At 32.9% G+C, this 14,099-nt stretch overlaps 1 protein-coding gene across 1 annotated transcript in view; it reads left to right on the top strand.

The window, feature by feature from the left end:
* Nucleotides 1–777: 777 nt before the first annotated feature.
* Nucleotides 778–14,099, top strand: part of LOC128549297 (uncharacterized) — a 46,103-nt gene continuing 32,781 nt past the window's right edge. The window contains exon 1 of the mRNA XM_053525868.1: nt 778–1,035. Coding sequence (XP_053381843.1) covers nt 778–1,035 — 258 coding nt within the window. The remainder of the gene's footprint in view (nt 1,036–14,099) is intronic.

Here is a 14,099-nt window from a genome sequence, read left to right as displayed (position 1 = left end):
GCAATTGTCTTTCTCACGACGGCAGTTACTGACTGATATGTCTGAAATTATAATAAATGATCACATTGCTAAATGGAGGGCTGATGTAGAAAGAATACACAGTGTAAACGGCACTGGCCGTAATAAATTGAGAACATATAGTCTATTTAAAAGTGAATATGATGTCATTTGAAAAAGTTCAAAGGTCAAACCTGTGATATCTGGTATTTTTGGTCAGCTGCAAAAAACTTGGATTAAAAACGTTTTTAGAAATTTAGAATGGTGAGACTTTGGTAGAAAATTTGGATGAACTGAATAATAAATGATTTATTATGGAAATTATGTGAAAGTTTGACTTTGAATGCTGTTTTCAGCGTGATAAAGTGAACAATAGAATAAGACAAAGATCCATGGCCGAGTGGTTAAGGTCGCTGACTTTAAATCACTTGCCCCTCATCGATGTGGGTTCGAGCCTCACTCGGGGCGTTGAATTCTTCATGTGAGGAAGCCATCCAGCTGGCTTACGGAAGGTCGGGGGTACTACCCAGGTGCCCGCTCGTGATGAAATAATGTATTGAGGGGCACCTGGGGTCTTCCTCCACCATTAAAAAGCTGGAAAGTCGCCATATGACCTATCATGTGTCGGTGCGACTTTAAATCCAAAAACAAAATATCAAAAAAAAAAAAAAGAAAAAAAAAAGAATTATGGCGGACGTTGGTGAGCGATTTTTTTTGTGAAACCTAGGTCAATATCTGTGTTATATCAATTCTCATTACACAAACACAAACACTGTAAACATGGGTAGCAGAAGAGGGAGTACGCGAGAAAGTACAAGAGAAAGTACTAGTATATCGCGCAAAGGGGCAACATCAGCCGTATCTTCTACAGAAACAATAAATAAAAATGAGCAAAAGACAGATCATAAATTGGACAAAGATAAGACACCGGAGAAATGTGAAAAGAGTGGCAAACAAGTCAAAATAGATCAAACGATGGTACAAATACCTAAGGAAGCATGTAAAGAAGGATCGAAAATGGAATCAGTGGCAGAAAAGGTGAGCAAGAAACGAATTTGAAAGATATTATAGATATTGTGACGAGGTTGGAAAAAGAGTAAATAAGCTTGCCTCCAAAAATATATAGAAAATGCACTAGATAAACGTCTGGAGGGCCTAGTAAGTGAGGATTTTGTGAATACGTCATTGCAAGCATTGAAAAAAGACATAAGTGACGAGAGTAAGTCAGATTAAGACAAAGTGTACGAGAGGCTGAGGTCGGTTAAGTCGCAATTGAAGGATACACAGACTAAAATAGACCATCTAGAAAATTCGGAGAGTGATAGACAGGTTGAAGTGGAGAAAATCATCGAAGAAAACGAAAAGTTAAAAACAAAAAGAAAGGTCTTAATGAGAAAATCAGCAATAACTATGCGGAATAAAGTTCAATGAACATCATTTAAATGAATTAGAACAATGTACTAGGAGGAACAGTATTCGCATCTATAACATTGAGGATACGGATAAACAGGAGACAACGGATGCCATCGAAAAGAAAGTAATATACCTCCTTAACGACCATCTAGGAATGGATTTAAGCGTGGATGACATCGACATCGCGCATAGACTGGGCAAATTCGGTGTAGGCGTGATCAGTGCCAGGTAAACGTTTAAAGGGAAAAGCTATGTGATCAGGGAAGATCTTACTTTCAAGGATGCGAAATTACTTGAAAGATTATCACAGAAAGAGGAAGTGACAAACTGTTGGTCAAACGAGGGAAAAACTATTGCGTTGTAAAGCAACGGTAAAAAATAAAAATTGACATGTTCACAGACTTATCTGAATCACTTTTACGGTGATATTAGTGCTCATCTAGTCAGTAGTCAATTCTACTGAGATTTACATATACTAATGGTACTGTAAAATGTGTATATAGACTGGAAATTTGTTTAAATTGTGAACACGTGTTTTTGTTTTTTTTTTTATGTATGCAAACTATAGTCACTCCTGCGCCCTTGACGATTTGATTGGATAATCCATAACGCGCCTTAATATGAGTTATGTCAATATCAATGCTGACTGGTTAGCAATAGTTTCTAGATTCCCCATTCCTGCACCACGTGATATGGCATAACAGGTCATATATACCTTGTTGATACTTTTGATTGGTTGCCTTCTTTGATAAATTCTTTGACATAAGAGGTATTTCTAATATCGAAAGCAAAAAATAGCATGAGCGACCAAACAATGAAATGTCAACTGAAATTCTCACTGAAATATTAATTATTTATAATGTTGATGTTTAACCCAGTTTTTAAGTGCAGGAAGATTCTGCAAAATGGTAAAATCTGTATCTGTTCTGCCGTTGATTTGTTTTTCATGTGACATGATATGTTTGTTTAGGTTTGTAAACATGATGTTTGCATATGATTTTTTGTAGTTTTACTACCTTAGTAACTAAAAATCAGGAAAACTCCGTTAGTTTTTGGCATTTAAATTGTGTTCAATAAGTCAAAATTATCCAGCGACAAGTTTATAAGTACAGTAAGAACTGAAAAATAATAAAAATCAATAACTTAAAATTGAAGTATCCTATTGTTTAGTATTAAGATGTCATAATAATACAAATACGTGTATTAAAGTTATTTGGGAAAATTTTCTTTCTTTTCATTAAGAGAACTAAAAAAACCATAAATAACTCAAGGGGAACAATCCAAATTCGACATAGGAAAAGGCTAATTTAATGTCTATGTGCAATATTGTTGTCATCGTATAATATATGTTAGTTACAGAAAGCGTTCTGTTATAGTTGAATAACAGTATTTAACCCTATCCGGTTGAATAGCTGTATTCAACTACATCCAGGCCATACCTCGGGGAGGCGCTTTCAATCGTGGCCCATAAAATATAAGTATGAAATAAGAAATAAGATAATACATAAGATACGGATAGATACGATATTTCTTAATAATAATAAGTGTAATAAGTGTGCTCTGCTTTTTGTTTTTTCTTTTATATACATATATTGCAGAATGCATCTTTTAGTACAAATTTGAAATAATGAAGATAATAAAAAGATATATAGATACGATAATACAAACATATAATAAATGTGCTCTGCTTTTTTTCTTTCTTTTTTCACCGATGTTTTTATATGTATTTCCTTGAACGAATCTATTCTAAATGTCAATTTATCTGTAATAACATGTCTTTGATAAATTGTTTAAAATAAATAATAGAAATTAGATAATATTTTATGTGTCTTGAGGTGGTTTGGGGTGTCTTGGGGTGAAAAGACCCACCGTAATGAATGAAAATGTAACTTTTGCTTCGATGAATGTTCAGGGGCTAAGGGGATAGCAAAAAGAGAAAAAGATGTCCTTAACTATTTAAAAGGAAAGAAATATAACATTTACTTTCTACAAGGTACACATTTTACCAATAAAGAAGTTAATTATATTCGTACACATTGGGGAAATGAGTGTTATTTTAGTAACTGTAACTATAACCATAACCGGACTTAGATCTTCAGTGGGAGACAGAATATTTTAAACTACTTAGAGTTAATTTCACAATTGATTTCAATAATATAATACCTGTAAATTACTCCTCAGAAATTGAGAGATTGTTTATACAATGCTCAAGAGGAATCATTACCCCAGTTGGCAAAAATGCCGTGATTAAAATACTAGCTCTACCAAAAGTAAATAATCTTCTTTTGAGTTTACCTAACCCAAGTGCAGACATAAATCAATACAGAATTCTTTCTATAAATTCCTTTGGAATTCAGGACCAGATAAAATAAAAAGTAATATTGCCTCTCAGTCCTATGATTATGGAGGACTTAGAATGATAAATCTAGAAATGTTTATGATATCTTTAAAATTGACATGGATTAGGAGGTTGTTGACTTATAATATTAAGCTTTCAATTTTGTGAAAGGTCTTTATCCACTTCTTTTAAACTTTAGTAAATTTGGAGATGATTTTTTGAAAAGTAAAATCCAAACAATCAAGAATAAATTTTGGAAAGACATGTGTTTAGGACTTATACATTTGAATAAGTAGCATCCAAAGAAATGGATTGACTTCTGTGCTCTGTCTGTTTGTTTTTTTATAATTCTATATTCACAATAGGAGGCACTAGCTTCTACTATCCAAGGTTTGCAAATAGGGGTGTGATTTTAGTAAATGATGTTTTGGACAGTAATGGAAAATAAGTACAACATAAATACTAGTTTTTTACAATATCAAAATATTATAGAGTCTATCCGAGGATGTTTATCTGCCATGCCTTTTATACGTGCTGCCATAAAAGAAGAACATCCACTACAACCATTTTCAGCTAAAATAATTCACAGTCAAAAGAATAATGCAAAGTTATTTATGATCATGTCTTAAGATCCAATAATTCTCCAACTTCCAAACAGAAAATGGAGTGATGAGCTAAATTTAGGTGATGACTTTAACTGGAAATATACTTACAGATTTCCCTTTACAAATGAATCAATTTTACATTGGTATCAGTTTAAAATAGATCATAGGATTCTTGGCACAAATGACTTATTACAAAAAATGAATAGGCGGTGCTTTTCTGTAATAACCAAACTGAAACAATAAAGCATCTGTTTTCTGATTGCCAATTACTACAGGCCTTTTCGAAGGAAGTGAAGTTCAAAGTTTGACAAAAAATGGAGTGAATAATTACCATTGTACACCAATTACAATTAAGTTTTTAATTTTATTCGAAGCCTGATCTGCCCAATACTGCACCCAGCCCCCACCCCTTTTTATATTTTTCCTTCTATTTTCAAATAACTCGTAATGCTTTAAACATCTTTTATGTAAAATGCATGACCTTTGAGCTCTTTTATGTTTTTTTTTTAATTAATAATTTCAAGAGATTAAGTACATTACATTGTAAGAAGTATAACTCAGTAATGCAAAGAAAAATAAGGATGTAAGAGTTACTTCCCCCTATATACTATTCTTTTCCTATTATCTTTGTCTTGCTTTTTCAGTTTTCGCTTGGTAAGCAATTTGTATTTTCAAAAATGAATGATGTTAGAATTAGTTGTGTAGGATAAAAAAACGTTATTCATGATGAAAGACAGAACCAAACTTAATATGATACGATCTTAAGTTATCACTGATAATTTTTCACAGTTAAATTGCGAGTTATACTTCACGTACTATGTTTTGTATATAATGTATATTGAATGGTTGACATTAATGTACATTTGCCTTTTTGAAAATAAACGGGGTTACACTTCACTTGGGTCTAAAAAAAAAAAACAAAAAAAAAACAACAAAATACAACAAGGTGTGATGTTGCACCGATACGGCTAGAGAACGGGCTATATAAAAACATACCTGAAATGAATAAATGAATAGAACCTGAACCTCTCCATTGTGTATTCATGTGATGGAATCAGAAAGTCATGTTCTATTGAACTGTCCGATGTATAATTACGAAAGACATGTTGGAGAAAATTAGCTCCATTTTAAGTAACTTCAGTGAATTGTCTGATGATGATAAATTAAAATTTATGTTCAACGATCCTGATATAGTTAGAGCTGTAGCCAAAACCTGCTGTAATATTTTAAGAATAAGAAAAAAACCTGTTGTGTAGTAAAAACATGTAAGTCATATGATCTTCGACTCAAAACCACTAAGCAGCATATATGTACTCGTGTATATCTGGTTTTCACCTGCTAATATATTTACATCATCTAGTTTTAAGTTTTGTGAAATTGTTATAGTATGGTTTCCTTTTCCTGTTTCGACTTACAATCATCAGCTTCAACTCGGTTCTCTTTTTGATTTTTGGTTTTTGTTTACTGTTTTTTTTCACATAAAACAATAGTGGCATTATTAGTTTTGCTTATAAAACTAGTTATTCGGCATCTTAACAACAGTATTATACAGTATACAAGATGTTGCTTGGTAGGTTTGGAATCACTGACATACAATATTTTAATGCTTGAAAACTATTTTAAATTATTGCTGTAATTAAATTTTTTAGCATTGCTGTTTTATATATATATATATAATAGAAAATATTAAAAGTAACTCCTGGACAAGTATATAATAAATAAAAAAGAAAAACATCCAATGGGTTTCCTCTATCTGTATTTCTGTCCACCTACCGGTTTCATATCATAATCATCAGGGCAGACATATAAAAAATCTTTTTTTATATGTCTGCCCTGATGATTATGATATGAAACCGGTAGGTGGACAGAAATACAGATAGAGGAAACCCATTGGATGTTTTTCTTTTTTATTTATATATATATATATAGGAGGTGTTTGCTAATCTGTCTGTCTTTAATCTGATTAGAAGTGGTACATGATTTTAATTTCCTTTTACTGGAGCATATATCATGATAGTGCATCTTTTAACTCTTTGTCAAAATTTATCCATCATCTTTTAAGGCTCTATTATGCACTTCAGTTCATGGTTAGCGAACACTTCCTAATTCTTACAGTGAATATACATTTGTATACTAAATTACAAGACTGAGTGGAATATAAAAGTTTGATGTATGATATATCAAAATGGTGTAGCATTTGTATAAAGTATCTTGTAACTCTTACTAGAGTGGCCATTTCCATTATATTTTATGTGCAGTATTTTATATGTTTATGTAAATTGATCCATGTAAATAGATGAGACTCAAATAGAATATATGCCCGATACTAACACTGTCAAAACAAAGAAGATGTGCCGTAAGTTATGTGTTACGTGCGGCTCCTGCCCAGTTACCGCCTAAACAGTAACCCGAGAGCCGGATATTCCCATCTGCACCTATAACCTGTGACAGAATCTTTTTTTTTGCATACCAATTTCAAGAAATAATTTTAAAAATAAAATCAGTCGAACGGCTTTCTTTTTAGAACTATTTCTTATGCAGCGTATTTAAACAAAGCGCGGGAAACCAACGTCCGTAAACAGGAAAGACGTAATGACGTTTCAAAGACAAATAACAATGTTTAGTTCCGGTTTTGTTTTATCAGTTGCAGCGTAACGTTATGAATTTTTGATAAAATATCGTGTTTGAATCGAGAAATATACTATCAAGAACCAGGAGGAACTGTCAAGGTATTGGATTTTTATTTCTTTTTTTTTTTAAATAAAATATAAATTATTACATAACTCTTCTACATATTTGTAGTCCGTTACACGTCATTTACAGCACGAGAGTCACCTTACACCCAGGGGTGTAAGATGGAAGTTCCCAGCACCGGCAAAAATACCGGAAATCCCACTCCGGTATGCAAGAATGATACGCTCAATACTTATCCTATAAAAGCAAAAAAAACAAAACATTATGTTTTTTTTTTAATTCTTGACCATTATGCCTCTAAAATACGTTGCCGAATTTATATAGATTTGTCAAATCTCTATGTCACAGGACCATTATGTCTGCTTCATATCATTATGTCTATTTATGTCTAATTATTGTATGCATATTTTGTAATGTCCTATACTCTGTAATTGTATTTCTATATTATGTTGTATATGGCTTCATATATAATAGACATCCTATAGAAATTCATATTCCAATATTCATATATTTAGAAGTCCCACTTTGTAAGCCATAATATAATTACCACAGTCAGTCATTTACTCATCTATCATGTATTCATTCAATCAGCCATTCTAAGTGTTCAGTCATTACACTCAACATTCATGCATTCATTCACCTGCTAACAGTTTGGTGACGGGCCTCTTGGATTTTATTTCCGCAATGCTTCACCAGTGTATGTGACAGCATAACATCAGTAAAAGACGCAAGTCTCGTGTTGTGGTTTTATAAGTTTCTGTGCCTTTTTGTTCATTGAGCCCAACCAAGACGAGAACTTACGCTTCCTTCGTCCTGGTTTTGGGACAATACTTTGGGGAACGCGACAATTATAACAGAAAATGTGCGTAATCCGCATGATGTGTCTGGTTTGACTTGCGCATTTCATTTAGAGTTAAATATAGTTTATTCTTAAGCGTTTATCAAACTTGCAACCTTACATACCTTACATTTGCTGCATCCGTTTGCTGCATCCCTTTTTTTCTTGTTTACCAAAATATAATGGTATTGCAAGTATCGGGTAGCAATACTTGCAAAACTGTAGCATTAATTTATCCGGGTTTAGCTTGTATCATGATTATTCGCTGGATAAAATCTTAAATTAGAAACACTCAGTAATAAAGTAATTGGAGAAGCAAAAGTATTAAAGAGGAAGATAACCAATATTTTCTAACTAGAAGAAAAAAGTATTTATTGTCAAACAAACAAGTCTTGACCGGTAGAAAGTTGTGTATTATAGAACATATAGTAACGAGTGTTGATTTGCAGAGTTTTTCAATACATACAAAAAACTATATCCAGTGTGTGTGGACCTGTGGCGGATTTGTAAACCAAGCGTGAGTAACGGTTATCAAATCTCCTTATAGGCCCACAATGCAGACCTTTTCCAAGAATGATAACTGAATTACTTACATGCTCCATTGTTTTAAATAGTCAAGAGTGGCTTTGGAGTTGTATATATGTACGATTTAAACCGAAAAAAAAACGAATTTCTTAACCTTGTAGGTTACAATGAAATGTTACAAAACTTCCAATTTGTTACGCCGGTCACGTAAGCTGCAAATAAAAGGAAACAATTTGTCGTGATTTTCTATTGTGGCCTGTTCCAAATAAGTTAGCAATATAGTTCTTGCGGTATGTATCTTTACTTGCATTAACCTTTCTTAATTTCCAAATGTTTACCCGATTTAAAATCGCGAAATTATATGATTTGCCGCTTTGACTATCTCACCAGACGGGCACATATCGGCATGCGCCGCAAAAATGAAACGAATTGACCCGAAGACATATCATTTATACATTAAAAGCCCGTGCCATATGGTAAATACTGAGATGATTATGGACACTTTCTGAAATCAGCAGTTTATGACTTTCTGTTGTTAAAACAAATCATTTTATATTATCAATTTGTCAGGAATTTACTCGGATGGCATTACCTTACAGTTTGATTTATGTCTTTGAGGAAAGGTCTATATATCTATGTTCTTTGTATGCTACTTAAGTATACATTACCGTGTGCAGTAAACTCCGCTTATTGCAAACTCATCGGAACAAGAAAATTGTGTTCGTTATAGCCGGAGTTTGTAATTAAATTAGAGAACAAGTCCCTTATGAGCTTTATTTATTTAGAAAGCATATGTCTAAAATACAATTATAACAAAATACAAAAAAATTGATAAGATTGTGGTTGAGAAAATTGACAAGCTTAAAAGTTTCTAAATAGGACGTTTTGCCGAGATGTATAATACCGCAAACGTAATTTGTTTCGCATAATGATTTATAAGGTAATTTCAGATAACATAGATATTATAATTGTCGCAATTTGTTAAAAATGATATCCTATAGAAATCACATAACCACACCAAATTAAATCCTAAGGGTAATGCCCAGTTATGACACCGGTACAAAGTCGTACGATATGCAAATATTTTAAAACTAATTCACAGTGGGCGATTAATTTGGTGAAACCATGTTTTTCAATGGCACAAAAGATAACAAGATTATATGCATTATATTTGAGAAGACCTGAAACAACATTCTTAAAGCTACACTCGTACAGTCTGGATGAAAATGCTCAATATTTTCATTTCTACCAAGTTTGGCATAAAATGTGTATATGACACTGAAGAATGAAAATGAAAATTAATGAAAGATATTGGTAAGACTGTGCAAGAAGAATGTAAACGTCTTGCATTATGTCAAAAGCTTTACTACCTTCTGCACAACATGTTTGGCTATTTATAAAAATACCTTGCAAAATTCTAAAATCAATAAGTCTGTTTCACTAGTTATTTTCAGACTACTCTCTTTTTCATGAATTTTTGATATACTTTATTTTCGTCTACAATGTGTGGGTAAGTTCCAATAAAGATGATTTTTTGATATACTTTATTTTCGTCTACAATGTGTGGGTAAGTTCTATTAAAGATGAATTTTTGATATACTTTATTTTCGTCTACAATTTGTGGGTAAGTTCCATTAAAGATGAATTTTTGATATACTTTATTTTCGTCTACAATGTGTGGGTAAGCTCCATTAAAGATGATCAAATCAAGATTTCAGTGTTATACTTGGTTTTGAATGTTGTTGAGACGATGATATCAATAATCCGCTATTTTTGTAAAATAAACATGATTCAAAAATGCTGCTACCATGTGTACCAAATGCTACTGTAAAGCCTCGGACTGAAGATGAACATAGCCTAGGTTATTTCAATGTATTTTTGAACAATGAGCCATAGAATGTGCTCCTTATACCCGATGATTCGCTTTAACTATGAAGATAAAATTTCTATGTGAGCTTGTGTAATAGACGAACGTCCGCATCTGGAATATGTGGAACAACGTATTGCCAGCCATGCCCACGGTAGGTGTCATATTAAACTCCCAAGCCTCCAGTCTAGGCTGTTACTGCTTTAAACAGCACCAATTCAAGTCAAACACCAAGCATTTGTTCACTAGTCGAGATATCAGCCTCGACAAAAAAATCGTACTTTGATTGCTGGCGTTGTAGTTCAACCTACTAACCACTGCGCCACAGACCCTTTTGTTTTCTATAATTATTTCATCTTACATAAAACAATGAAGGGTACACTTTTGGCCATTCAAAATGTTTAATATATAACCGTTGATTTGTTATAACTGTTTTCGTTATAGGTGAAGTTTATTGTATATGTTCTGTTTTGTTCACATTTACGCTTAAAATGGATCGTCATCCACCCCTGATTCACGTGGAGAAGTTGTCAGTTACTTGTCGATATAATTCTTTCTAGAAATGTACAGTGAAATGAATGTAATAATGTCTAAAGGCATACATGTGATAATATCAATTTGATAGTTATGAATTAATATTCCTCGGCAAAATCATAAAGATCTTTTTGTAGAACTGTTGGCACAGTGTTTTGAGAAAAGATCGGAAATGTTACAGAAATATATCCTGAATATTTCAATGGGCTTCTCCTTAAAATATATGTTTTACATTTATGTTCCATACAAGTTATACAGTAAATCGTCACGACTTTCATGATTTGATTAATAACAAACTGAGACGGATTTTTATGTTTGTTTATTTTGCAGTTTTATCATTTGTCATTATTATTTCTGTATGTTTTATGAACCATTCTTTTGAAAAAGCCTAGAGACGGAAATGTCTCAAGAAATTTCTTGAATACGCCTGTTTGAGGTTTCAAATAAATCCCAGGACCTGTTTAACATTTTATGTCCTAATTGTATTTTTGAACAAATATCTAAATACTGAACGAAATTCTATATCTAAAACAATCGATAGTCTTATTTACTTTGTCACATGCTTCAGGACAGAAGGTTATGAACGAATATATCATGCTGTATGGTATAATAAACAAACAATAGAAGTAGGACAGTTAGATCCCTTTAGCTGTCTGTAAGTTATCAATAGATCTCATCCAAACCAGGGGCCGGTGGGTAACGCATTTTATGACGCTTAAAATATTGGCTGTTGAATTTGTTTCTATAAAGATGTTGAGCCTTAATCATATAGATGTACGGAATATATGTTTTTGTAAGGAAACTTTGTGTCTTTTTAGTCGAACATTTGAAAGTCCTATCTCATAGAAAACACCGATAGTTACATTATATTGAAATCGATATGGGCTCTCTAAAGTTAATAGATTTCACCTCTGTGATGAATAACCTCAAATCTGTTGTATAACAGAACATGTGTGGAGTTTCAAGAATTACATGACCGTGCATATAACGTATTAAAGAATCGTCATCTTACATCGTTTAAGAAAAAATTATGTCAGTGAATCAAGTGTATTTCCCGGCATAATACCAATAGTAAAGAACACACCATGTGCTTTACAGAAGTTATATGAGTATAGGTAGCTGTAATAAACATCAATAATCTTTATTTGTATACTTAGTTTCCATAATAACAACAACCAACACGGCTCATCGATGGCTTAGAAAGATCATGTGTCCAGAACGTTTCATAATGTTTGACGTAGGCATATAATATGGCGTCATTGGATGTAATATGACGTGTATACACACTGTACATATACGATTACAAATGTTTATCTCTTAGTTATGCCATAGTACAATTATATATAATACTAAATAAATACAAACCACATTAGATTTAATTATTTTAGTCAGGATCGTGTCAGAATACATGAAACTCTCAATGCCGACAGCCTGTTCATGTGAATGACGTAATTTGAAACAAGATGGACTGACGAAAACTAATACCTACAGTACCGACAGCATGCTGACTCTTCACTGTTCTATCATTAAGCGCCAACCATAAGGTCTGAAGTTTGATTATTAAAACTGTCCACATCCGTCATAGTGTTTTCATATCTCTATGAATTTCCCTAGGTGATATTCTTTTTAATGCAAGTCCTCCTCTGACTTCTCGCTTTGGTCCAAACAGACAACTTTACAACTCGCATTAAATTTGTTCAACTGACGCACACGATATAAATTGAATATACTTTAATAAGAATGATAAAATTAAAACATTTGCCTGCTCCAAATTCAATGTAATGAAAAACGTGCTAGGTTACATCACAAATAAATGACTAGTTATCCTTGACTTTGCAGAACCGCTATTCCTTATAATTTGGAATCAAACATATGCTGGTTCCTAAAAAAAGTGTCATCAAGACTGTAGCTAAAGAATTAGTAAGACCTCTTTTTTTGCAGATTCTTTCACAAGCTGGCACCAATAGGCGTAAGAATAATGCACAGCTCTTTATACACAAACGTTGACGAAATTTGAATTTGGTCAGGCTCTTCAAGACTTTTGCACAGGAAAAATTAAGATCACAACTAAGGAATCGCTTTCATATGCACAATTTAGAGGTCGTAATTGTTTTCGACAGTTTTATAATTTTTGGCATAATAACAGTGTTATTTCAAATTATTTGCTAGATTACAACAGGTCTATATTTTGCAAACGTATTTTGCATTTTCCTAATTACATTTTTTTTTTATATTGCGAGGTCACTTTGACACTTTTGAAGGACTTCTTTTACATATGCCTGTAAACTAGATGTGACATATCATTGAATTACTCGCATACAACACCCTGCTATAGTTTTTCTACATATTCTTATATTTGTGAACTTTACTGTTCCCGGATCTAACGTAGCTATCTAAAATTCTATTTATAATCTAACCTTTTGTTTTCTGTCTATTCGTTTTATACGTACATATTTGAAGATGCATCCGGGTTTATCTAAATATTTTTGTTTGCTTGTCAGTAGATTGAAAGTGTAGTTAATTAAATAATGTAATATAAGCATGTCTTCTTGTGAGAAACCTGAGCTAAAGTATTATCCTTTAATGGATACTGGGTACAATTAAAGTAAGATATATGGTTTCTTACCGTCATGAACTGTCTATGTGAAATTGCTAATATTTTGCACAACTGCATTCTATATATGAGCCGTGCCATGAGAAAACCAACATAGTGGGTGTGCGACCAGCATGGATCCAGACCAGCCTGCGCATCCGCACAGTCTGGTCAGAATCCATGCTGTTCGCTTTTAAAGCCTACTACAATTAGAGAAACCATTAGCGAACAGCATGGATCCTGACCAGACTGCGCGGATGCGCAGGCTGGTCTGGATCCATGCTGGTCGCACACCCACTATGTTGATTTTCTCATGGCACGGCTCATATGATAATGGTCGGTACATTTAACTGTCACAAAAGCAGTCTTTATTGTTTTTAAATGGTGGGAAACATTTATTTGCGTGTAATCCATATAAATAAAAATCACAATTCGGATATCACTGCATCATGTTTTGATACACACCTTTTAATGTGTAACAATTTTATCCTTTTAAAAGGGTTATGATAAGAGAATAATTTTAATTTAAATTGCCCTTATTTAGATGGGGATGTACTTCAGGCAACATTTTCGTTTTTCGTGGAAGTGTTAAAATCTTCCACGGTGCTTGTAAATAGGTAGGTGTCTGACAAAAGGGGAAAATAACTAACAAAATATTACAAGTTTGTTTTTCTGTTACATTTAGTTTCTAAAGT

This window comes from Mercenaria mercenaria, chromosome 16 (assembly GCF_021730395.1).
Source record: "Mercenaria mercenaria strain notata chromosome 16, MADL_Memer_1, whole genome shotgun sequence".
Classification (NCBI taxonomy): Eukaryota; Metazoa; Mollusca; class Bivalvia; order Venerida; family Veneridae; genus Mercenaria; species Mercenaria mercenaria.
This window is presented reverse-complemented; position numbering and strand designations above follow the sequence as displayed.